Below are 24,388 nucleotides of genomic sequence, written 5' to 3'. Positions count from 1 at the left end.
GGGGCAAGTTTATAAGCAAATACCACTTAAATCTCTAGAGTAAACTTACCTTGCATGTTAAGCAGTGAGACTCCCTGTCTTTCTTTAAACATAATCTAGATGACTAGATAAGTATACACAGATTTATTCTGGGATTGACTGGCATGGCCCTCCTGGGGAAAGGAAAGGAGGGCAGTGACAAGGCATAAAAGGTCATAAGACTCAATAGGCTTGGAATGTCTATGAAATCTGTGAAACTTGCCCTCTTGTTACTGTGTGAAAGTTTAATAATGAAATCTTAAAGTGGACTACTTTTATACATGGGTACCAGGCACATTCTGTGATAGTCTGGCATTTTGCAGTATTACCAGTTTCCATTGTGGGTTGTTGGCCATAGTGGTGTAGTGGTTAGCATTGTTGCCTCACAGCAAGAGGCTCTCCGGTCCGATTCTTGGCTGGAGCGCCTTCTGTGCAGAGTCTGCTTGTCGTCCCTGTGGTCGAGTGAGGGACATGCAGGTAGGTGTGTGTGTGTGTGTGTGTGTGTGTGTGTGTGCGCGCGCGCGCATGCGCCTTCTTTGAAGTTTGGTTGCTAGGCTGGCAACTCGACACCATAAAAAAACACTGCCATTCTATCTGCGGATCGGTGATCTGCTGTGGCGACCACTAACTAGGATAAGCTGAAAGACATTGCTACCAGTTTCCATTATGGGTGTTGTGTTGAACTTCTACACAATATGCAAAATAGAGTGTTTGCTTAAAGTGCTTCTTGACTGACTCGTTATTACACCCAGGGCCGGCCTTCGGCCAGTTGGACATGTTTGGCCCCAATAGGGTCCTACAGGAGGCTATGACCAGATCATTGTGCCTTGTGTGTCATAGAGATTTGTATACGAGATACTACATGAGAAACTACAGCAAAAATGCCAGGCATTTCCCTTCTGGTACTAGATACAAGTCATCTTAGTGGAGTAGACATTTCCATTCATAGTTTGCACTAGTGGCTAGGCCATGATTGTTAACTGCATATTCACGTCACTTATATGGCTCCCGTTGTTAGCCACTCATTCTCCCACCATAGTCTTTTGGTTTAACTGAGTGCTAAACAGGGTTTTCTTCCCATGACTCGTAAGATTAACCATCCGGTTTTGTGTACTGCTACAGTTACTGACTCAAAATATGAGAAGATCAGGATTAATCTGAAGACTTTGAGAGTCCCTGTGTTTTATTTTGTTCATCTTGGTGACATGGAGTTTGATTGATTGCTAATGAATATAAGTCCAGGAAGTAAGAGTGGAATAGTTTGTCTCTGCCAGTATGAAAGCAAACACTAGCAAGCAAATTACCCCGGTATGTAATCCTTACTATTGTCTTTGTGACTTGGGGATATGGCTGGAAAAACTATGCATGTATGTATTAGCCCACTTACCTAATTAAAAAATAATTGAATAAGTAAAAATGAACTCTGAAATGGTTAAGTGTGGTGGTGTGTGAGCGATGCCTTATCTAAGAAGAGGCATGAGATTATTACTATTATAATTGCTGAGCAGTTTGAGGAAGTTCAGTAATTTTACAGAATGCATTCACTGTAACAAGGTATGAGAATTGACTAGGCAAGGCACTCTAACCATTCGAGAAAGTGCAGGAGATGATTGAAAGCTTGTGACAGAAGAAAGGGGGTAATATGAGATGAGAATGTATAATTAAGGTTGAAATTTTTCATGCTCTTTTTGACCCTACCATCATTTTACAACCATTAGACACAACCCAATTTACTCATTTTTCCCAGTGCTCCTTGGCATCTGAAGATACTGTGCTTGGGAAGAAAGAGCTAGGGACTCTGATGACTTAGATTAAGGTTTTATGTGCATACTTGTTAGTAGCGTGATCTGCTCGGTGTTGTTTGCAGCACCTCACAAAGATGCTGGAATGTGTACAGTACTTAAATTACAGAGAAGTATATATATTTTATTTTATTGATTTATTTAAATTTGTTAACCAATGGAAAACAGAGATCCACATAGACTAGTAAACAGCAAACTTAATATGAGTGCAACAGTGGTAATGTAAGAGCAAGCAATCACAGAGCTATACATTAAGATAATATGTAGCATAGAGAAACACAAACATTAAGAGACATGATAAAATAATTCACTATGTAAAAATAGTTAGAAGAATATCTGTGTGCTATAATAACATCATGTAGTGCAGTGTTTTTATGGAGAAAAATACATAGAGTATTTATCATTTGTAGAATTGCTGGACATGGAATGTGAAGGAGAATATGACATTAATCACATAAGGGGAGGAAGGGAAAGGAAGAAGACAAATAAAAGAGGAAAAAGTGGGGGAGGCATGGGGGTGGGATGTTTGAGTATGCAGCTACTCTCACAGATTCAGAAGATCCTAGCAATACTACCCGAGTTTGGGAACATCTGTAATGGTAAGCTAAGATAAACACAGCTGTGGGGTGCACAGGGTAGACACAGGCCTCAGTGGTCCAATAAACAGGTCCCTTATTGTGTACGCTGAGTGAGTTAAGCAAACTTTGAGAGAGGATCTACAGGAGATGTTGGATCTGTAAGTATACCAGGAGTCTGATAGTTTGCTTCTCTTTTAACATTTCATATGACACAATATAAGCTGATGAATAAACATATTCTTTTACTTTTAATATGCAGCAGCAGCTTCCTGATACCTAATCTGAAATAGTCTTATGTTCTGGAAGCCAGCAAGTGGAATGAGAGTTGGGGTGGCAGGTGTGGGGGAGTCAGCTGAGGGGTCCCACCAAAATGACTGAAATGGGGCTGTACTATTGATAAGGCTGGCTCTGATTACATAAGAAGGAAAAAAGTGCAGTGTTTCATAGCTAACATGGTGTAGTTTTGAGCAACTAAAGCAGTAGAGTCAAATTCAGCATTGTGCTGCATTAAAAACCCCAAAATAATTGTGGATGGTTTCTATAGCTGAACATGAGCTATGAGCTTTTTTTCACATAAACACCAGATCCATAGGATTAGAGAACCTCACTGCCACAGTCTGACATCTTGCAGTATACTGTGTTTCTAATGTGCTGCTATGCTAAACTTCTGCTAAGTACAGAGAATAGAATAATGGCTTAAAATACCATTTTATTGACATGTCATTACATCTGAAAAAATCCTGTACTTTACAGCAGAATGTATATATGGATCTAGTCATTTATGATAGCAGTGGTTGCAGCCTGGCTGTGGCTGCAGATTTTTCAGGTCTTTCTTTACCTGGACAGTTGTCTACTCACTGCTGCCATGACAGCATCACTAATCACAGCTAAGAAACCTTATTTTTGTTGTCTGGCCATTTGGGGATTATGGTAGGTTATCTAAAATCACATCTATAACCTGTTCAAACATTAGAATTAAAAGGTTGCCACTTGGATACTGTCAAATTGTCAAACTCCCTAAGTTTCAGAGTGATCAGCCTTCAATCCCAGGCAATATCAGTGCATACTTTTTCAATGCCTCCAGCTCATGTGATCTTGAAACTCCTAGGCCACATGGCAGCTTCAGTGGAGTTGGTTCCCTTTAACAAGGTACCCATGAGGGCTCTGCAGTGGACTCTTACAGTGCAGTGGCCATATTGACACATGCAATGGACTTATCAATGAGACTGACAAAATTGCATCACTTTCCTTAGTAACTACCAGGAGACCATTTGTTCTTTTTCCTCCTCTGGCCACAGTCATCACACTTGTTTCCCTTTTTGGGTGGGTGGGGCATTTAAAAGGAAGATCCTGATCTTCTGCAGAGGCCAACATTACATCAGTGTTCTGAAGATGCAGGCTGTCCTCCTTGTGTTGAAGGTCTTTCAGGATGTCCTCCCCAGTGGTATGATTTCGATGCAGATGGACAATATGTCTGTCTGGTATCATCTTAATAAGCAAGGGGGAATGTGTTCTTATCCTCTTTGTCAGGAGGCCATGAGGGTTTGTCAGTGGGCAGTCTCATCTTAGTGGTTTCTGATTGCAAAGCACATGCAGGGGAAGTCCAACATTCTGGCCAACAGCTTGTGCAGGAATATTCTTCTTTCTCATGAGTGTTCTGTTTATCTGAGAGTGGCAGCACGGATTTCAGCACTGGGGCACTCCGTGTTTCAATGTCTTTGCCTCCCCTTCCAACAGCAAGTGCAGCAGTGATTATGCATTTGACTCTTCTCAAGGTAAGTCACTTAGAGACACTGTTCTCTATGCTTGGCCCAGGGGACTACTGTACTCTGGGTCTATATTAAAATCCTGAAAGGCCTTAACAGCGAATGTATGTACATCGACACATAAACATCGATGTACATAAACCGTGAAACATACAATCGGTGAAAATCACAATGCCGAATGTGTTACGTCAAGCAAGAACGCCTCACAGGTACGTTCAAACAAACATAAACTGAAATTAACCAAATTTTCAAGGGGGGGGCAAGCCCCCCTGCACCCTCCATGAGGGGGGCTGTGCCCCCCCACACCCCCTACTTAAATAAACCAACTCCGAGACCGCACTACAGTGGGGAAAAGGATATGTTTCCTTATCCCCACGATCATGCTGCTGGCTAAACAAACACATTTGGCATTGTTGATTTTCACTGATTACGTGTTTCGATGTTTACGTACATCGACGTTTGTGTCGATGTACATACATTCGCTGTTAAGGCCATTCGGGATTTTAATATATACCCCTGTACGCTTACCCCAGTTCCCCTGATTGTCAAATTTATCCAGAAGACAGCCCATTGCTGGCCTCATCACATGTGGATCCCCTTCTGTGGCCTCTTCTGCAGTACCCTTCTTGGGTTCTGGATCTCATATCTCATCCCATGAGTCTGGATCCTTGCAGTCTGCAGTCCCTCAAGCTAACTACGTGGTTTTTCAATTTCCTTTGATAGCCAGGGATCCCAAGCTGTCTGATAGCTTTTGGGACAAAGACAAGAACAAGATATGCACAACTCTGTCTACTAGCAAGTTGTGTTCCAGGTAATGGAAATGTTTTGTGGTGTGGGCAAAATCTTGAAGCTTTGATCCCTTTTCCACTCTTTCAGAGTTGGTTCTAGATTTTTTTGCAGTTTAATTCAGGCTCTAGTTTTTCTGTGATTAAGGTGCAACTGGCAGCTATTTCTAATTTTCATGTTGGTAGCTACAGTGTTCCCTTGGCTACTCTGAAAATTTCCAAGGCTTTTCTCAAAGGTACATTTTTGTTGTGCCCTCCCATTTGGGATCTGCTTCCTCCCGTGGATTTGCCTTTCGTGCTGCAAGTCCTTGCAGGCCCTCTTTTTTTTCACCTTTTGCTACTTCATACTTGAAGTTGCTGTCTTGAGGTTTCAGAGTTGCAAGCTTGATCTTTCCCATCCTTACCTGGTGTTTCATAAAGATAAGGTTTCTCTCTGTACTAATCTTTTCTGCCCAAGGTAGCCTCAGAGAGTAATCTCAGTAGATCTAGTCACCTTCCTGTGTTTTTCTTCAATTTTGCTAACAAGAGTAAGTACTTACTGCATTGTTTGGATGTCCATAGGCAGTTGAGGTTTTACCAGGACAGGATTAAGACCTTTTGAAAATCCAGTCAACTGTTTCTTTTTCGAGATGCAGATTGGGAAGACCTGTGTTGAAAGTGACTTTATTCAAGTGGCTATCAAACTGTGTTTCTTTTGCTTATGCTTTGAGAGACAAGGCCTTGCCTGGCAAACTCTACTAGAGCTATGGCTACTTCTTTGGCTTTTTTTTTCCCAAAATGTCATTGGTCAAGGTCTTTGCAGCTGCTACTTGAGTGAGCCATCACACCTTTGTTTCTCATTACAAGTTGGAGCTTTAGTTCAGATCCAGGGCTTCCTTTGGCCCCACTGTGTTGCAGAATATCCTTGCTTAGTTCCTCCAAAGGATTTTTATGAGGCTGGGGAGTCTGTCCCATTCGTTGAAGCCAGACGGAGAAGGCACCATCCAATATGAAAGTTATGCACTTACTGTAATGATCGCTCTATGTTGTCTGTCTCCATCTGGTTCACACACCCCCCCCTTCTGCCCTTGCTTTTTTGTGGTGTATCCTTGTCTAAGACAACCAAGTGGGGGAGGTTTCACTCTCGTTTGTCTTCCTTTATGGGTGGTATGTAGTTTAGAGCCTTGTTTAGAATGGAAAAACTCAAACAGAGGGATTGGTTGAGGAGTGGGGGATTGTGGTTAGGAGAGGTAGAGCCTAGCAAGTTGGAGTCTAAAGGATTTGTCTGATGTTGGATCTGAGTTGGGTATGATGACCCATTGGTTGAACCAGACAGACAGAGACAGACAACGCAGATCTATTGTTATGGTAAGTACATAACTTTCTCTCTATAATGTTCTCACATGCACGCAAAGGTTTTACACTTTGATACCTTATTTCTCCTTGATAATGCAAATCTGGGTAACCATTTGAAATGTTGGGACTGATAGAGTGGGTCCCAAAACAAGGAAACTGAATGGCAGAAAAACAGGCTTACATATACCAAGTCTAAGATGGCCATTTCCCAGAATATTCTCTTTTCTCAGAGTTATGGCAATCTCGGAGTTGGTATATATAAACTGGGGGGGGGGGGCACAGGGGGAATTGACCCCTGCAAAAAAGAAGCTTAAAAGAGAAGAGAATTTTTGAGATTCACTTTTTTTTTCCTGGTTTTTTTTTTTTTTTTTACCTGTTGGCAGTCTGCAGTTAGAGTGCCAGCATTTCAGTAGGGAGCCACAAATCTGGTCTGCTTGGTGTGAGACAGACCAGCAAACAGACTTCGACCACTGTAGACTAGTGTGCTATACTAATGTGGGTGAAGTACTTGGTTCTATGAAATCGATGAGCAGATAGACAACTCCTGCTGCACTGATTTGTGTAATCAACTTTGTATTTGTCTTCTACTTGTACTTCTTATGCTCTAGTTCTGTATTTTGGAAGCTGTATTTAACATGTTGAAAAACAAATGTTAGCCATAGAAAAGTTTTTACACACTGTGTTTGGATTTCATGCCTCTCGAGTAAGCAAACCTGTTTTATCCGGCTTTTCCAGTACCTTAATATGCCCCTTTGGAACATAGAACTTACCAGCAGGGATTTTTTGTTGTCCAAGCCCATTTTCTGTTTTTTACCATGTAGAAGAATTTGTACATGCAGTCAAGAACCATTTTAATTGGCTCTTAGTTTGAACAGTCCTCACCTGTGATGAAGTACTTTTTTTTAACTGTTTCTTTTAGGGTCATTCGCAAGCAGTCAGGTGCCTTCGATTTAGTCCAGATGGGAAATGGATTGCATCTTCTGGTGATGACAACACAGTTAAGGTATGCCATGCTACTTTTTTATGTTCTTGCAGTGGGGCAGGCTGCTCTGATGTTAGAAGTAAATATGCTTGCTTGCTTCTAGTACATGTAGCTGTTACTTAGCATATTGGAAACAGAGTACAGTAGACAGAGTATTATCTGGAATATTAATGTTAAGCAGAACACAACTGTGAACAACATCAGTATGGTGACTGACTTCCAAGATGGATGCACATTGAGTAGCAGCTTAACTCTAGCTTTCCTAGTGTGAAAACTATAACTTAGCAGAGGAGGCAAATAGACTTTTGTGTTTATGGGTACATTTTCAGTAACTGGCTACTAAGTGTACTGCCTGGATGCCAGGAAAAAAGAAATACAGACCACCTGGAAAAAATCAGCTACAAAAAGTGAGGAAGGAATACTGACTGGGGAAAGTTCTGCAGCTGTTCAGCAAAAAAGCAGTGCAATCTTCAGACATGAATTCCAGTAAACTAAAGGAAGATATAAGACAACTGCACACAGACTTGGTTAAAATAAATGAAACACTGATAGAGTATATTAACACAAACAACAAAAGGCTGGAAAAAAGTGGAAGAAGCTTTAAACAGATATTCAGCTGCAAAAATCAGAGGCTGAAATGAAGAAAAGGCTGGCTGAATATGAGACTGCTCAGGAAGAGATGTTTCAAAAAAATAATCGAATTAGAGGCAGAACACTTGGGGAAAACCTGAGATTTTCAGCTATACCAGAGAAACTGGAGGAACATACTACATTAATTTTATGAAAGTACACATAAGCAACTGGGCTGGTATTCTACAGCATGAGTTGTTGGTTGAAAGGGCACATCATGTGTATGCTCCAGATCTTGCTATGAGAAAGCAACCTAGACCTTTAATAGTAAAGATGCAATCCTACCAGTAGAAGGAGTTGATTCTAACAAAACTGTGTCCGAATGACAAAATACTAAAAGTGGGAGACACCTAACTGTTTGTGGAGAATGATTACTCATTCTACACCATGCAGAAGAAGAGTAAATTCATTCCACTTTTCAGGGAATGTCGAGACACACACATGAGATTCAAACTGCTGTACCCAGCTGTTTTCAAGATATTGTTCCCTGGAGGGACAAAATAATTTTTTGAGGAACTACATGCTAAGGAGGAAATACAGAAGTTTGTCCAACAAAAAGTGAGCTGTGAAACAGAAGGAGATTCTGCTTCTTGTTCTCCTGGTAATAAAGACCACAGAGAGACTGTACCTTCAAAACCTTTTCCACTGTTTCAAAGGAAAATGTTGAAGAGAAGGAAGGGAGCATGAGTGATTACTAGAAGAGTTGAGAGTACATTAGAAATGAAGCAGAGACGGGATTGGGAGATGGAGATGAACAATAATAAAACCAGCACCTTTATGTGGGATTACAATGCAATAATTATATTTGTGAAATATAACAGAACAAGAAAATCTGGAACTATTGGACTTTTTCAGAAATTGTTGGACTTGTGGGGTACTCTAAAGTATATGCTCTACTTCATGTCATTAATGTTCAGAAAAATACTTTAGGGAGGGGAAGAGGGGAGAAAGTTAACTGTAAGCAAAGAAAATATTTTTTCGTAATAGTACTATTTTTGTGGTGTATGGTTTTCTTTACATGATATAAAGTAAAGTTTTCTCATTTATTTTTAAGTATAACGTTGCTGTTCTTTTTCTTTCTTTTTTTCTCCCTTCTCTCTCTTTTCTTCTTCAGTAGGCACTGCAATGTAAAAAAAAAACTGGTTAAAAGAGCATGACAAAATAAAAAATAATGTGTTCTCATTCTTGCATGGGGGCAATGACTGGATTAAGGACCTTAGATTGATTTAGTAAAAGTTTTAAGAGAATGCAAGTAAATGAGAAAGAATATTGAATATTATAAGGCTTTTTTCTAGTAAATGATGTATGCTTAGTACCAGTTCTGTATCTGGCCCTCGTGTCTCCATGGAAACAGTCTGATAAAGAGAAATTGACTTTCTGGTTCTCATGTCTCCATCAAGACAATCTGATAAAGAGAAATCAGTTACAGTCTGGTAGGGAGTGATTGGTTGGGGAAAATAAATAGAGAGAGAAACTGTTTAGGACATAATGTTCTGTGAAAGCATTCAGGGGTTTTCCCAGCTGGGAGAGATATAAAGATAACACCAAACCAGTTAGCACTTAGTAGAAGCACAGGCTGCACCATACATCTTAGCATGGATAACCTTCATTTTAGGTGAACTCAGCTTTGTGAGTGTGGCCGTCAGTTTGGAACATTTGCTCCTCTTAGGAAAGTAAAATTTCAGTATTTGAAGATGTACATAGTTTTGTGTGTTAGTATTAAATGAATACATTTTAGGGGATATTAGGGGTTGTTAATTTTTTTTGTTTGAGGGCTTTCAATAAAACAAAATGTTTTGTAAGATGAAACATATGCCCAGATCGATATGAAAAGAAACAACTATATAAAAGTTCAACCTGCCAAGCAGTGTATGCATGTAATACAAAAAGCTAGAACTAGACATTTAACAAAAAAGGTGTTATGCATAAAAGGTGGGAATAATGCATTTTTAATACAGTGATGCTTTCTGTAATGTCTTTAAATGTCAATGGTCTCACAGTTAAGTACAAAAAAGAAAGAATAGTGAACTATATTAAAAAATGTAGAGTACAAATAGCTATGTAACAGGAGACACACTTGGAAAGAACTGAACATATGACTTTGATAAAGAAAGGATGTTAGTGTTTCACTGTTGCAGTCATCACTTGTAGGTTATCCCTACTGGGTAGCCCTTGGCCGGCCCGAATACCAGAGTAAAGATTATCCCTTCTGTGTCAGCTGTCTTGGAACAGAAACTGACGTCAGGTCATCAGGGCTATAGAGACAGCCGGTGTCATTACATCAGTTTTCATGCCGTGGAGCCTGAATCAGAAGCAGATGTTCTTCGTGTTTCACTGCTGAAGTCATCACATTTGGGTTATCCTGCCAGGGGTAGCCCTCAGTCGACCCGAATACCAGAGGCTTACTATTTCTGCGTCAGTTGCTGTCACTACCGGACTGATGTCACATCGTCAGTGGTATAAAATCAAGCAGCCGACACCATTACATCAGTCTTTCTTGCCGAGGAGCCTGAAGCAGAAGCAGTTTGCACGAGTGCCGGTTGGCCGCTACCTGAGTTTTCATTTCTGAATTGAAGTTGAAGTCTTCTAAAGCTAAGTAGCCCATCTGGGATCCTTTTTTCTTGCACCAATTGATGTCAGAAAAAGTCAACAACTGTCTCGCCTGTGGAAAGCAAATACCACACCGAGACTTCCATTCTTACTGCGTCACCTGTTTAGGCCCAGACCACGGATGTCCCCCGCTGTCGCTTTTGTGCTTTGTTCAATGCCAGAACTATACGTTGTTGGGTCCTTATTGTAGCTAGATATTTCCACTCTGTCCTTGAATTCCGATATGGCTTCGGTAAGCCATCCAACTAACGATCTTCCGAAAAAACATAAGGATAAAGACCTAGACAGAATGCACACATCCAAAACTGCCGACGACACTTCCATTAAGTTAGTTGTCAGTTCTCCAGTTCTCAGTGAGGTGCTTTCGCAGCCCCTGATGCCCGCTTCTGTGGATTCGCAGGCCGCTACCGAGACCCTTTCAGAGTCTGATATGCCACAAGACTTTTCCTCGCCTAAGGATCCTGTGGATGTCTCTACCTTGGATGGGTCCGGAGCTGCTGAGCAGGCACTGTCTTCCGAGGAAGTACTTTGCAATACCAATACTTGACACAGACCGATGACTTCTTTTGCATTTTCAGTTCTTTCTAAAACCGAGTTTCTAAGGCCCAGGGTATGAACCTCCGTCTTAAATGCTTAAAATGGCAGAAGACCTTGTTATGCTTATTAGGGGAAGCCAGGCTACCCCTTCCAAAAGAGAGACTTGTCCCCAGTACTTTTATCTGAACAGGAGTCCAATGACTCTGATGCATCTGAATATGAAGATATGCAACCCCTCTCTGCTTATGAGAATTCTGATGCAGAGGAATTCATTCCTTCTGCCTCTCCACCCAAAGATTTTTAATTTGGGGAAACCTTTAAGGGAGCATTTCCAATGGGAATGTCAGGACTATCCTCAGTCAGAAATAAGACTCAGGGAATTCTTAGATCTACCACAGCACAGATCTTTGGCCATTCCTCCTGTCCTGGATGTTGTGGTTGATGATTTTATGGAATCCAGTCTAACTCCTGACACCCTTCCTCCTGCTCCCAGGAAACCTGACAGGTATTACAGAGTATTCCAAGAGCCCCTGCTCGAACGGCAAGTTCACGGCTGTTAACCAAGATAAATCCAAAAAGACAAAGCCAGCACCAGACTCCTGAGGCATATTAAAAGTTTTTTTTATTAATTATTGCATAATAAGATAGCAAAAAGTAACTCTGTACACCATCATGGTTGTACCAGTATCAGCAACAGCCTTCCTCAGCAACCAAACATGATGCAAAAATGGATAAACCTAACATGCTGTCTTCCTTTTCTTATTTAACTTTTACAGACCTGGAGCGCCCTCTGGTGTGTAAAGAGGATATGCAAAACTGACAATCCACATATAACAAAAACAATTATATACATACAACCCAAAAATGAATAAAAATACATAATTACAATGGGTATGCTTTAAAATTGATCATTCAAGCCAGGGGAAAAAAGAGCCCCCAATTTAATGATCCACATTTTTTCTTAGGTTCATAGGTTCGTACTGGGCTATCTGCCCGAAGGCATGTATTAGCCCAGCCACGTTGTGCGGTATTCACCGCCCCTTCAGTAGTTCCCTAGATCCTTGTACTAGCAGCTAGTGCCCTTGGCTCCTATCTAGTAGTGCTGTTGGTGTGATCCCCGGTGTGAACTGTCTGTTACCCATTAACTCATCAAGGTTCCTCTTGAAGAGTGATAGTGAGGGGCTCTGTCTTGTGTAGATAGAGACCCTGTTCCATAGTAAGGGAAGTCTCTGCGAAGGGAATCTATCCCTCCAGCATGTTCTATTCATTGTTGTGTTGAGGTTTATATCCCTAGAGCGTGTAGCTCAAGTAGATTTGGTTTTGCTAAGATGGAGCATGTTCAGCAATTCTGGGTTGGACATGGCTCTGTACGTTAGACAGAGATCACCTCTGAGAAAGCGGTATGCAACAGAGAACAGTCTTAGCTTTTTCAATCGTGCTGCATAGGACAACTGTTTGAGGCCAGTAATCCTCTTGGTTAGGTACCTCTGTGGTCTCTCCAGCTGCTGGAGATGTCTAGCCAGTTACATTCCAATTGGTGCATTGTACTCAATAATGGGTCTGATGAGGGAAGGGTAGAGGGGCACCATTACGTCCTTAGATTTTAATGTGAACCCTTTCGTGATCAGATGGGTCGCATAGAAGGATTTTCTAACCACTTTGGCAACATGGTTATCAAAGGAAAGCTGACTATCTGCTTGGGTCCCTAGATCCCTTATTTCTTCTTCAGATTTCAGGGGATTACCTCCTATGTTGTAGTTTGCGGGTACTCTGTTTTTTCCAAAGGGGATTACTACACATTTTTTTGCATTTAGCTTGAGACCATGGCATTGACACCATGCATCAGTCTCATTTAGGCCCTTCTGGAGGATCTCCATGTCAGCCGGAGACTCTGTTATAGCACCCAGTTTGCAGTCATCCGCAAACTGTCAGCCATAGCCCATCCATGCTTGCCTGTACTTCTGAGAAGTATATGCCAAACAGGAGGGGCCCCAGGACAGAGCCCTGAGGCACACCACTCGTTACTGGTCTGGATTCGGACATAGATCCCGCTACTCTTACTTTATGGGATCTGTCTGAGAGCCAGTTTGCGATCCATCTTGTGACGCAAGGGTTTATGCCCAGGCTGGTGAGCTTATCAATAATACCTGAATGGGGAATAGTGTCAAATGCTTTAGCAAGGTCAAGGTAAGCCATGTGTACCTCCTTTCCCTTATCTATAGCCGGAGTAACTGTCAAAGAAATCCACCAGGTTCAGGAGGCAAGATCAGCCCTTGACAAAGCCAAACCTTTGTTGGTAAGAATTTCATGCAAAGCCTGGAGTTGTTTGTACTGAAACCTGATATGATCAATAACCATAAAACTAAAATTACCAGTAGGATGTAGGATGTTTGGAAATATGCTTATACAAAGAGCTGGAACCCTTTTTATTCTTAATGTCACTCAAGTGTTCCCTATCCTTAACTTGAAAGGATGGGAAGTTTGTCCAACATAAAATGCTCGACAATTACACTGAGCCAAATAGATAACCCAGGAAGTGCTACAATTGGCAAAAAATAAAACATTATAAACTTGTGGACAATTATGTGAAGAGAAAGTCTGGGATTTTAACACCCTAGGGCAATAGATACAATGACCACATGGATAACAACCCAATATAGGTTGACCAAGCAAACTGATTTGAGTAGTAGGCCGCAAACCCTTGTCATAAACTCTCTTATAGTGACTAAATAAGGATCCCAAAGACCGCCCTTTACAAAATGAATAATAACACTGATCACCTATATAACCATTCAGGACCTCATCTGATCTTAACAAATGCCAATGGTTACAAATGATGTTCATAAAACCAACCATATGTCTACCATATGTAGTAACTAATCTGAGTCTTTGGGGTTGTTGAGAATCCCTAACATGATAGGATAACAACTCAGATCTATCCTGCTGGTTCGCCAATCGGTTAGCCCTAGTGATGTCACCTCCTTGATAACCCCTACTTTTGAACCTGGACACTAAAACTCTTCTATATTGGTCGTATGTTGAAGAACTGGAACAAATCCTTTTGACACGGAGAAATTGTGACTTAGGGATATTCTTGATGACATGTTGGGGGTGGAAACTTGTCGCATGTAATAGGGTATTGAATTGAGGAAATTTCCTAAATATTTCACTCTCTAGAGTGTCGTAAATGTTGTTTTAACTAGGGCATCCAAGAATATTATTTCAGATCTAGAATAGGTCAATTTAAATTCAATACCCCATACATTGCCATTGAGATATTCCAAAAATTCCATAAGGAATTCTATATCTGCCCTCCACACCAACCAACAATCATCAAGATATCTTCTCCATATGTCCATTTCATTGATGCAAATATTGTGACTAGTATCATAAATAACCTGTTCTTCCATATACGCCATAAATAAATCCACATAAATGGGGGCAAAAGATGCCCCCATAGCAGTGCCCTGAAGTTGCCAAAAACATCTGTCTTTGAAATAAAAGACATTATGAGTCAGGACCTTTTCCGTCATACAAACCAAGAGCGTATTAAAACCATGATTATACATATTAGCCTTATCCAGCCAATATTGCAGGGCCATAAGTCCCGCCCAGTGGGGAATATTTGTATATAAGGAGGTGACATCCAAAGTACATAATAGCCAACCCGATTCTAGCTGTGTATCTAAAATGATAGAAAGAAACTGGGTTGTGTCCTGAATTCTAGAAAGTATAAAAACCAAAAGTGGTTTTAAATACAAGGTGAGAAATTCAGACAGGGGCTCTGTCAAAGAGCCCCTGCCTGATACAATCGGTCTAGCGGGTGGTCTTTTGGAATCCTTATGAATTTTCTTCAGAAAATAAATATACTGCTTCGTTGGGTGATCAAACTTCAAATGATAGCATACTTCATTAGTAATAATTCCCTCCTCTTCAGCCATATCAAGAAAATGATCAATGTCTTGTTTGAATTGCATAGTTGGATCAACACCCATCTCTTGATAATGCGTGCTGTTTCGGAGCCAACGCTCACCCTCAGCTTCATAGTCCTCCAAATCCTGGACCACCACAGCTCCCCCCTTATCCGCAGAGGCAAGAACAATATCCTTGTTGTTAATAAGCTTGTCTAAACATATTCTCTGCTGTTTGTCCAAATTGTCCTTAATCGTGCCCTGTTTATACAGATTTAATGTAAATCCTTAAGGACAGCATTTTGAAAAGCTTGACAATTGTGTAGCATCGGTGGCCTGAATTTGGAGGACCTGAAGTGAAAATCCCTCAGTTCAGAGGCAACCTCCTCAAAATCATGAAAAAAAGATTTTAAATTTAAATTGCGACAAAAATTCACCACATCCTGTGCAAAATCATGCTCCTGGACAAAGAAACCGGGCACAAAGCTTAATCCTTTAATGTGAGAGTGTTCAATCTCGCAGTTTGTTCTTACACATGGGTTCGGAGCCAATCCTCGGCTCCGAGTCGGCCACATAGCAAAGCTCTGCATCTTAGAGAAGCTCGAGACCAGGCTATATCCCACAATCCTCCCTGCCATTACTCAGATCTAGTTTGCCGCTGCAATGGGTCACATCGTTCAGAGAGCTCGGACCAGAGAAAACTGTTATTAGACAGATAAGATAGTCTTTTTTTTTTGTCAAAAGTTCTTATACTTCTATAGTTCTATAGTTTTTGATAATTTAGTTTTTGATACTATAGTGTGTGTGTGTGTGTATTGTAGTTAGTTTTTTATAGGTTTCCCTTTGGGGCCTACCCTTCTATAACCTATAGCTATATTTTTTTACCTTAATATTAGCTAGTGTTAAATTCTATCTTTTTTACAGTGAGTTTGCTGTTATGTCTGAAAAAGCCAAGTCTGGTTTTAAAAGGTGTCAGTGTGGACAGAAAATTTCCATCACTGACAACCACACTTCCTGAGTCTACTGTCTTGGCCCTCTCCACTTGCAAGAGAATTGCTCTATTTGCCATTCCTTCAGTGGGAGGGTCATGACAGATAGACACAGGAAACTTATAGACAGGGGACTTCTTAAGCCTGATTTCCAGGAGGCCTTGGACAAGTCTGACCAGGCTTCTAAGTCCTCGAAGGGGTCGAAGATGTCTGAGCCCATGTCATCGGCTCCGAGTACATCTTCTAAAGTTCGTTCGCTGGTTCCACAGACTTCGGGGCCGAGCGTCGAACGTTTATCTCTCACTGAGCCCCAGGTCTTGGAACCGGTGTCGGAACTACCGCCACCTTCTATTCTTCGGTCGGTGCCATCTTCGGCCCCTTCAACCCGATCTTCCAGACCATTATCCGATACTGATGTGGATCGTGTCGTGCAGAAACTTATGGAGAACACGGCCCTTTCCAAATTGATTGCAGTTTCCTCCCAGTTGGTGTCGAAACTAGAAGGCCTTCCCTTATCTCCAACAGGTCCTCCTTCGAGACCCATCCAGTCTTCGGAGCCGGAAGAGGATGAGCTGATGATAGTGGAGCCCTCGGTGCTGAAACTGTCCATTGCACGATTGACACCATTTACCTCTACTCCATCGGAACCTATAGGTGAGTCACGGAGTCGACGATCACTCCTTGGTTCCGGGACCGAGAGTCGTACCGACCTTTCAGTGCCGACTCTCCCTCTCGGGGCCTCGGCGCAGATTGGCTTGGCTCCGTCCTCGGGGTCGAGACCCATGGGCCCCGTGTCTCGGATTCTTCCATGTTCTTCGGAACCGGGGGAGTCCTTGACCCGAGGTTCAGGGGTTTTTGACCTTATGAGGAAGGTTTTGTCTACACAGACAACCACTTCATCGGACGCGTCTTCTCCCTCCCTTAAGGAGCCGCTCTCTGTTTCTGTTCCCACGACACATCCAAAGCGTGGAGCACCATTGTCTCAGCCATCCCCAGAGGATGCCCCCTGTTCCTCGAAGGCATCACCGGAATCCCCCTCTGATGAGGTTCTGAGGAAAAGATTGTGCAAGAGGAGGCACTTAGATTCCCCACAGGAATCTCTAACTTCTGACACTGACTTGGATGAGTCAGAGGGGTCCCCAAAATCCCCCTCCGAGGATGTCTCATTTGCGGACATCTTGAAGATATTAAAACAGAGGGGTGATTGGCAGTCCCTAGCCCCCACTGAGGACGAGTCGGTGTTGCTGAAGGCTTTTGGTGCTCAACCTTCTACCTCCTGGGTTACTCCGCCCTTCGATGAGTTAATGGATTTGATTGCTCGAAGGGCGTGGGAGACACCGGACACAGTGGAACCGGTCCCTCGAAAACCAAGCAAATTTATTACCGCTCCCCAGGACAAGACATCTCACCAAAGGAGTCCCGGTTGACGCTATGGTGGTGGCTGCAGCCACTAAAAAGGATATGTCGGAGTCTTCCTCTTCTGTTCATCCTTCTAATAAGGATTCTAGAACTATGGACAGATACGGGAAGTGCATTTTTAGTTCAGCGACGTTTTCCATGCGTTCGCTAAACTATTTGACACATTTTACACGTCTACAGAGGGATCTCATCAAGGATCTGGGAGATACCCTCCAGGGTAACACAGATGCTGCTGTTTCAGATAAGGTAACAGCACAGCTTAACACCCTTACCTCCGTAGTGAACTCGTCCATGAGGCTCATCTCGTATGCGGCTGAAGGGTCAAGTAGAGCCGCAGCTTCAGCGATTGCTCTATGAAGACAATCCTGGATGCGGCTGTGCTCATTTGCAGAAGCCTTCAAGTCTTCCTTCGCCAACGCCCCCTTTGATGGTGCCACTCTTTTTGGGCCCAAAGTGAGAGAGACATTAACTCGGTGTGAGCAAGAAGGAAAGACTCTGTCTACTGTCAGAGTCCATTTTTCCGTTCCATCTAGACCGTACCCCAAAGGGCAACGAGGCGGAAAAATGTGGTTCCGTAGAACTCTGGGATCTTTCCAGGCCACACAGAGTGAACCCCCCCCCCCCAGAGGCAGAGGGGGAGGCAGACATGGAAGACGTCACCCCGGCGGCAGAGGGGGTCCGCAGAACCAAGGCGACAGGGATCCTATCCCTGGTAAGCCTTTCCAGCACTCCTGAATGGGGGCCTGACTGTCCTGCTCTGGAGGCAGTCGGGGGTCACTTGGCTTTATACCCACAGGCCTGGCTAACTCTCACCTCAGACTCCTGGGTAAAAAGCATTGTAACCAGAGGATACAAAATCCCCTTTATGTCAACTCCACCCCAACAAAGAAGGTCTCCAGATGTGCCACCCCATCTGCGAGGCCCAGCAGCAATGGAAATGTCAAAGTTGCTCAAAAAAAGAGTAATTCAGCCAGTCCCGGCGGACCAAAAAGGATCCGGAACTTACTCAAGGTTCTTTTTAGTTCCAAAAAAGACAGGGGACTGGAGACCCATTTTGGATCTCAGCAATCTCAATACCTTCGTGAAGAAGGAAAAGTTCCGGATGGTCAGCTTCAATCGATCCTTCCATTTTTGCAGAAGGACGACTGGATGTGCTCGATAGATCTCAAGGACGTGTACTACCACATCAAGATGGCCAGACCGTCCAGAGATCACCTGCGCTTCCGGCTGGGAGCCAGTCATTTTCAATTTCGAGCCCTGCCCTTTGGGCTCACCTCAGCCCCCAGGGTATTCACCAAATGCATGGCAGTGGTAGCGTCTCACTTGAGATGTCTAGGATTCCGGGTGTTTCCCTATCTGGACGACTGGCTCCTCACCGCCACCACCGAGCGTCGCCTCATACAAGCCAGAGACTATACAAGTCAACCTTTGTTCCCACCTAGGGATTTCCATAAACTTCGAAAAATCTGCCTTACTGCCCTCACAGCATATTTCATTCATCGGAGCAGACCTAGATACGCGCTTAACATTGGTAAAGCTCCCTCAAGTAAGGGCTTCATCCCTCAAGGAACAAGTTCTTCTTCTAATGCAATGCAGGAAAGCCCCGGCCAAATTGGTGTTGAAGGTTTTGGGACTCATGGCAGTGTCCCTGATTGCAGTTCCTATGGGGAGATTGCACATGAGGCTCCTCCAATGGCTGCTGTTCATGCAGTGGTCGTTCCAGCAGTTACCCCTAACGCACGAGATTCTGATAACAGATTCTTGCAAGCGAGACCTCTCATGGTGGATGTCCAGTCAGGATCTCACTATGGGTCGTCCATTTGTTCTACCGAATCCGACGGCCACTATAACCACGGACGCTTCTCTGATAGGGTGGGGGGACTTTTTGAGGGAAGAACAGTCCAAGGGGAATGGTCCAACATGGAGTACAACCTGCACATAAATGTTCTGGAAATGAGGGCGGTGTTCTTGGCATTGCAACACTTTCAAACCCTCCTACCTCTAGGAACAGTAGCAGTTCAGACAGGTAACATGTCTGTAGTCCGGTACATAAACAAACAAGGGGGAACCAGATCTTACCCATTATGCAGAGAAGCCATGAGAATTTGGCAATGGGCAGAGTCAACGGGTCGCTTTCTGATAGCAACGCACATCCCGGGGTCATCCAACGTCATTGCGGACAGGTTGGGCAGAGCCATCCTGTTACCTCACGAGTGGTCCCTCAAACTACAGGTGGCGGAAAGAATTTTCCGCAAATGGGGCCAGCCTTACTGCGATCTATTCGCCTCCCCGATGAATACCAAATGCAGAAGCTATTTTGCCCTTCTACCCCCTCCAGGGGATGTCCCCAGGGATGCACTGATACACGATTGGCCCCCGGGTCTCCTATATGCATTTCCACCTACCCCCTTGATTCCCAAATTTCTTCAGAAAGCTATGAACCTGGAAAGGACAATTATACTCATAGCCCCATTCTGGCCTCGACAGATATGGTTCCCCTTTCTTCGAGCCCATCAAACAGAGGAACCGTGGATCCTGGACCCAGTACCAGATCTACTGACACATTCGTCGGGAGTTCCTCACCCGTCTCTTCTATCCCTCAAACTAGCAGCTTGGCTGCTCCACTTCCCCGCCTAGCCAGGTCTGATCTACTTTCTCCGGCAGTTCAACGCATTTTGGTTGCCTCTCATAAGGCTTCCACTACAAAACTCTACAGGAGTAAATGGAAACGCTTTGTGTACTGGGCATCTAGCCAACACTTGGACCCCCTGATTGCTCCTTTATGTAAAGTTCTAGAATTTCTATCCATCCTTTTCCACGAAGGAGCCTCTACTTCCACACTAAGAGTACAGTTGGCGGCCATGTCCAACTTCCATGTTGGTGAGGACGGTTCTTCTATTATGTCCCACAGGCTTTGTAAGGCTTTTATGAAAGGTTCCTTCCATATTTGACCGCCCGTCAGAGACCCTTTATTCCCATGGAATTTAAATTTGTTATTGTCACAACTAATGTTGCCACCCTTCGAACCAGCCTCTTCTTGCCTCCTGAAGTTTTTGTCGTGGAAGATTCTTTTTCTTGTAGCGGTTACTTCAGCTCGGAGAGTGTCAGAGCTGCAAGCACTGTCAATTAAACCACCTTACTTAATTTTCCACCCAGACAGAGTTTCCTTACGAACAAATCCATCTTTCCTTCCTAAGGTATGTTCTGTCATAAATATTAATCAGTCCATTGAACTCCCTACTTTCTTCAAAAACCATAGCAGCAAGTTGGAATATATGCTGCACAAGTTAGATGTCCACAGACAGCTAAGATTTTATTTGGACAGGACTAAAGATTACAGAAAAACAGATCAACTTTTTGTTGCATTTGCAGACAATAAAAAGGTCATGGCAGTTACAAAACATATGCTTTCTAAATGGCTTACTGATTGTATAGCCTTTGTGTATTCTAAGTCAAATCAGGCCTTGCCCACCAAACCTAAGGGCCATTCTACTAGATCCGTTTCCACTTCCTTGGCTCATGCAGCTCGCCTGCCTTTGGACACGATTTGTGCAGCAGCCACGTGGTCTAAACCACATATTTTTATCGCTCATTATAGGGTTGACAAAGCCTCCAAAGACAGGACATCTTTTGGTTCCACTGTGCTCAGGAACATTCTTCCATGAGTCACTCAGGGTGACGGAGCTAGGTACGCTACCCATGTGTAAGAACAAACGGCGAGATTGAACACTCTCACATAAAGAAGTTATGTTCTTACCATAACATTCCATGTAGAGTGTTCATCTCGCCTTTGTTCTTACATTCCCCCCCTTCCCTCCCTCACATGTTTGGAAGAACGAGTAGGACTAGAGTCTGGTCCACATGTCTTTACCTCTTCCGGGTATATATTACCTCTTACCTCATAGGGTATATTCGTTACCCTTTAGTTTATTTGTCAGTGAGATGGTGTCTCTGAATTTTTGTAGCAGTATGTAGCCTTAGCACCTCAGGTTTATTGTTAGTCTGGTTTGCCTGCAAACTAGATCTGAGTAATGGCAGGGAGGATTGTGGGATATAGCCTGGTCTCGAGCTTCTCTAAGATGCAGAGCTTTGCTATGCAGCCGACTCGGAGCCGAGGATCAGCTCAGAACCCGTGTGTAAGAACAAAGGCGAAATGAACACTCCACATGGAACGCTATGGTAAGAACATAACTTCTTTTTTAGCACATCCACCTGTTGTTCATCCAATATTGCAGAAGAAATATTATGCACATTGTTAACTTTAAAATCTAGATTTTGGTCATCCTTTGAAGGATTTCCCCAAGACCCTCGACATTTGTGGTGCTTCCTCCCCCCTCGTCTCTGGAGCTTACGCCTAAAGGGATACTCCTAACAAAACTTGACTCCAAGTTATTCTTTTTGGAAATTTGGGAAACACCAGTGTGGCCATCCTCCCAGTCCATATTAGAGGAAGAATCCTCACCCGATGGTGTGGACTCCCTGCTTCTCTTTTTCAAAATAGATTTGGGCTGTACAGCTCTCATTCTCTTTGAGGTATCTGCGGACATGCCAAATTTGACCCTGGGACACATGTCAAAGGGCTTACCCCATCATAATCACCCACATCTCGGGTGAACTTCTTAACCTTTCTCTCCTTCAAACTCAAATCCAATGCAGACAATTCTTTGGCAAGTTTATCAATAGTGTCTTTATAACACAGAAGTGTAGAAAACACCTCCACTGTTTTGCTAGCCAGCAGAACACTAGCCGCTTGTTCTTCAACCTTCCTCTCATAAAACCTACCCAGAATGTCCACAAAAGTCATGGAGACCTGTTGTTGGGCTTCCACCCATTGTGTTAGGAGACATTCATCTGGCTCAGCCACCATGGGCTGTAGTCTAATTCTTTGTCCTCTTGGAACTATTTTACTATGTTGGTATGCCCCAAAAAGCTTTAAATGCCAAACATTCTTTCTAAGGGAGATAAGATCCTTGGTTAGCTTGGCAAAAGCCAAATTACAATCTTGAGTGGGATCCTGGACATTAGGATCCGCACCATTCTTATCAGAACCCAGGCCAAAAATGCCCAGGTCCTCAGAATCCGAAGATAGGCCCTTAATAAAAGCAGCCAATTCCATCACTGAGCAATAGTCACCAAAGGGTCAATAAAAGAACACAAAAAAAAATCCCACTGACCTGTGAGAAAAATAAATAAATTGTCTGAACACCATATGTGTTCAGCAATAAAAGGTTGGAAAATCAATATATCATCAAATATAATTCTCTAACCAACCATAAATATAAATTGACCCAAACTATCATATATGTTTGTAGGTCATATTACCAACACACAATAAATGTTCCAGATCATAAGTGTAGGGAAATGAAATAAAAAATATATATTTCACTTCACCAATTCCAAAGGAACCTTGGCCCAAATGGGTACCATGATAGCCAAAAGGCCCCAAGCTTCCCCAAACAAAGAAAAAAAGGGGGAAAAAACTTTCAGGCCTATATTAAACCACCAAAGCTCAAGGCCTCACTACATAATCAGATTGGGCCAAAACCACTTCAAAACCTACATAAGATAGTGGTAAAAACTTTTGGTCAGTGTACTAGGGGAAAAAGAATTATGTATTTGTCCCCAAATATCAATGGAGGCTTGGTCCGATGTCCTGAAGCCCATTCAACTACCATAAATTTAATTTAGCCATATACAAGCTACCAATCAACATAATCAAAGGGGACTGGAAATGTCTCTATTGCTGACATGTAAATAATCAACTCCATATAACAACCCCCAACAAAAGACCCTATGCACCTAACTAGTAATAAATGCAAAGGGCAAAACCCATAACCTAGAGAAAAAAAAGGAGGGGGGGATAGGGGAAAAGAAACACACTTATATAATCTGCCAGATATAAAACATTACATTAGAGAAAAAACAATTTTTTTTTTAGATAGAAAATATCAATTGGTCGAACACCCATGCAGTCAGAAATTGCCCCGTTATAATGATCAGAAATACAGCCAAAATTATAGAAAATCAGTCCAGGACACTATCAGTTAGAAGAATAGGCCTGCACAGAAGCCGAAACAGTTAGCCAAAAATATACATGGACAAAACATACATATTAATCTGCCCTTATAACGTTATGTTACAAAAGTGATACACATTTATTATTGTCCCAAACCTATACCAATGTCCAAATTAAACATGTCCAACAAAGTCCATCTTTTGGTAGTTCCATAGATAGAACAATGACCAAATTGTTGGTTAAAAAAGAAGAAAAACTGCTCTTACTGATCACGTAGAATCAAATATTTCACATATCCCAGTTAACATCAAAACTTAGTGTCACTTAAACATTTCCCAAACTAAATGATACACAACAATTTCCTAACCAGAAAAATAAATTGTATACTTGTATTAACAATGATCCAAAGCACAAGTTATCCCAACATAAGAAAAAGTCCAAACCCAGATGAAAAAAACGGGTCCGCTCAGTTCCTTGACCTAAAACAATCCCAAACTGTGCATGTAAACTCAGCCGATACCGAGAAAATCCCCAAAAGTCTATGGAAATAACAAGAATCCAACAAAGAACAAACCACATCCCAACTTCAAACTGTCCTTAGCATTCCCCAACAATCGAGAACGCCCCAAACTGCTGCAAATCAAAAGCGAAAAAATGCCACACTGGAGAAGCCATCAGCAGGGAAAAAGAACAAGATAATTCCAAGAGCCCCTGCTCGAATGACAAGTGCACGGCTGTTAACCAAGATAAATCCAAAAAGACAAAGCCAGCACCCAACTCCTGTGCATATTAAAAGTTTTTTTTATTAATTATTGCATAAAAACAGCAAAAAGTAACTTGGTACACCAACATGGTTGTACCGGTTTCGGCAACAGCCTTCCTCAGCAACCAAACATGATGCAAAAATGGATAAACCTAACTTGCTGTCTTCCTTTTCTTCTTTAACTTTTACAGACCTGGAGCACCCTCTGGTGTGTAAAGAGGAGACGCAAAACTGACAATCCACATAT

General features: G+C 42.6%; 1 protein-coding gene across 2 annotated transcripts in view; it reads left to right on the top strand.

Annotated features, from left to right (window-relative positions):
* The window catches only part of KATNB1 (katanin regulatory subunit B1), a 1,167,103-nt gene that overhangs the window by 293,375 nt on the left and 849,340 nt on the right, over nt 1-24,388 (top strand). For both annotated transcript variants that reach the window (XM_044081511.1, XM_044081512.1), the window contains one exon: nt 7,204-7,287. In XM_044081511.1, the coding sequence (XP_043937446.1) occupies nt 7,204-7,287 (84 nt within the window). The remainder of the gene's footprint in view (nt 1-7,203; nt 7,288-24,388) is intronic.

Source organism: Protopterus annectens, chromosome 8.part0, assembly GCF_019279795.1.
Source record: "Protopterus annectens isolate FY-2018-M chromosome 8.part0, PAN1.0, whole genome shotgun sequence".
Lineage (NCBI taxonomy): Eukaryota > Metazoa > Chordata > Ceratodontiformes > Protopteridae > Protopterus > Protopterus annectens.
Note: the sequence above shows the minus strand (reverse complement) of the source record. Positions and strands in the feature narration are given on the sequence as shown.